Source organism: Penaeus monodon, chromosome 15 (genome assembly GCF_015228065.2).
Source record: "Penaeus monodon isolate SGIC_2016 chromosome 15, NSTDA_Pmon_1, whole genome shotgun sequence".
NCBI classification, from domain to species: domain Eukaryota; kingdom Metazoa; phylum Arthropoda; class Malacostraca; order Decapoda; family Penaeidae; genus Penaeus; species Penaeus monodon.
The window spans coordinates 36,138,719-36,139,583 of record NC_051400.1 but is presented as its reverse complement, the minus strand read 5'-3'; the positions used below and the strand labels follow the sequence as shown (position 1 = coordinate 36,139,583).

The window sequence follows — 865 nt, the reverse complement described above, 5'->3', positions numbered from 1 at the left end:
GTCTTTTCTGTATGAGCAAGCCTATAAAGACAGCAGAGAATGGTCTAAACATTCTACATAAACATGCAGAATAACCTACTAACTTGCTACATAAATATCAACGGAAGATCTGTATAAGCCTAAACCAAGACCAATAACCTACTAAATAAGGATATTAGTAAATAACCAAATAAAAGCAATAAAAACTCCTAATGGAAAAAAAATCCTACCATAAGCACAGGTGAATGGTCTGAGGAGTTGATGACTTTGGCCGCTGCCAATGACATGGTCTCCTTTTCCCACAGCCACTTGGTTACTGCCACATCGTCCCTGGACTTGGAGCCGTCGACCATCACCACCGACAAGGGAAGGGTCACGCTGAAGTCCCCACCTGCGTTGGCCTTTGGGGGCATATTCTGGTCTGCGTAAGTGGGGAAGGAGGATATATCATGTCTTCAGATTAAACTGTCTCTGACTGCTCAACTGTAGGTTTAAGTCTAGTTAAATCAGTTAAATTCTTATATTCTATCATACTATGGACTGTGAAATGATTTTATTTCACACATCATTTCACTGTTCAATATGATTACAATTAGTATATATAGCAACAGCACCAGTATCAATACAAGTAGGTAATATTATATGAAAAATCTCAAACAGAGAGGTGTGCATATATATAAAATTCAGTGAGTTTACATTTGCTCACCTTGTATAACATCCACCATGACAGTGTCAGTGGTGTTCTTCAGGGGGTCTTCCCCATTCCAGGTTGTAAGAAGAAATTCATATTTCCCCTTTGTCAGTCCTGACACAGTCACTTTCTTGCTATCCGTGCTATCAAAATGGGCAGTATTTGGTCCACTGGAAATAAAGAAATGCAATCATG

At 39.3% G+C, this 865-nt stretch overlaps 1 protein-coding gene across 1 annotated transcript in view; it reads right to left on the bottom strand.

Moving 5' to 3' along the window:
• Window positions 1-865, bottom strand: part of LOC119581998 (dyslexia-associated protein KIAA0319-like protein) — a gene marked incomplete at its 3' end in the record, with an annotated part of 29,808 nt that overhangs the window by 6,837 nt on the left and 22,106 nt on the right. The window contains 2 exon segments of the mRNA XM_037930194.1: window positions 210-400; window positions 686-840. Coding sequence (XP_037786122.1) covers window positions 210-400; window positions 686-840 — 346 coding nt within the window.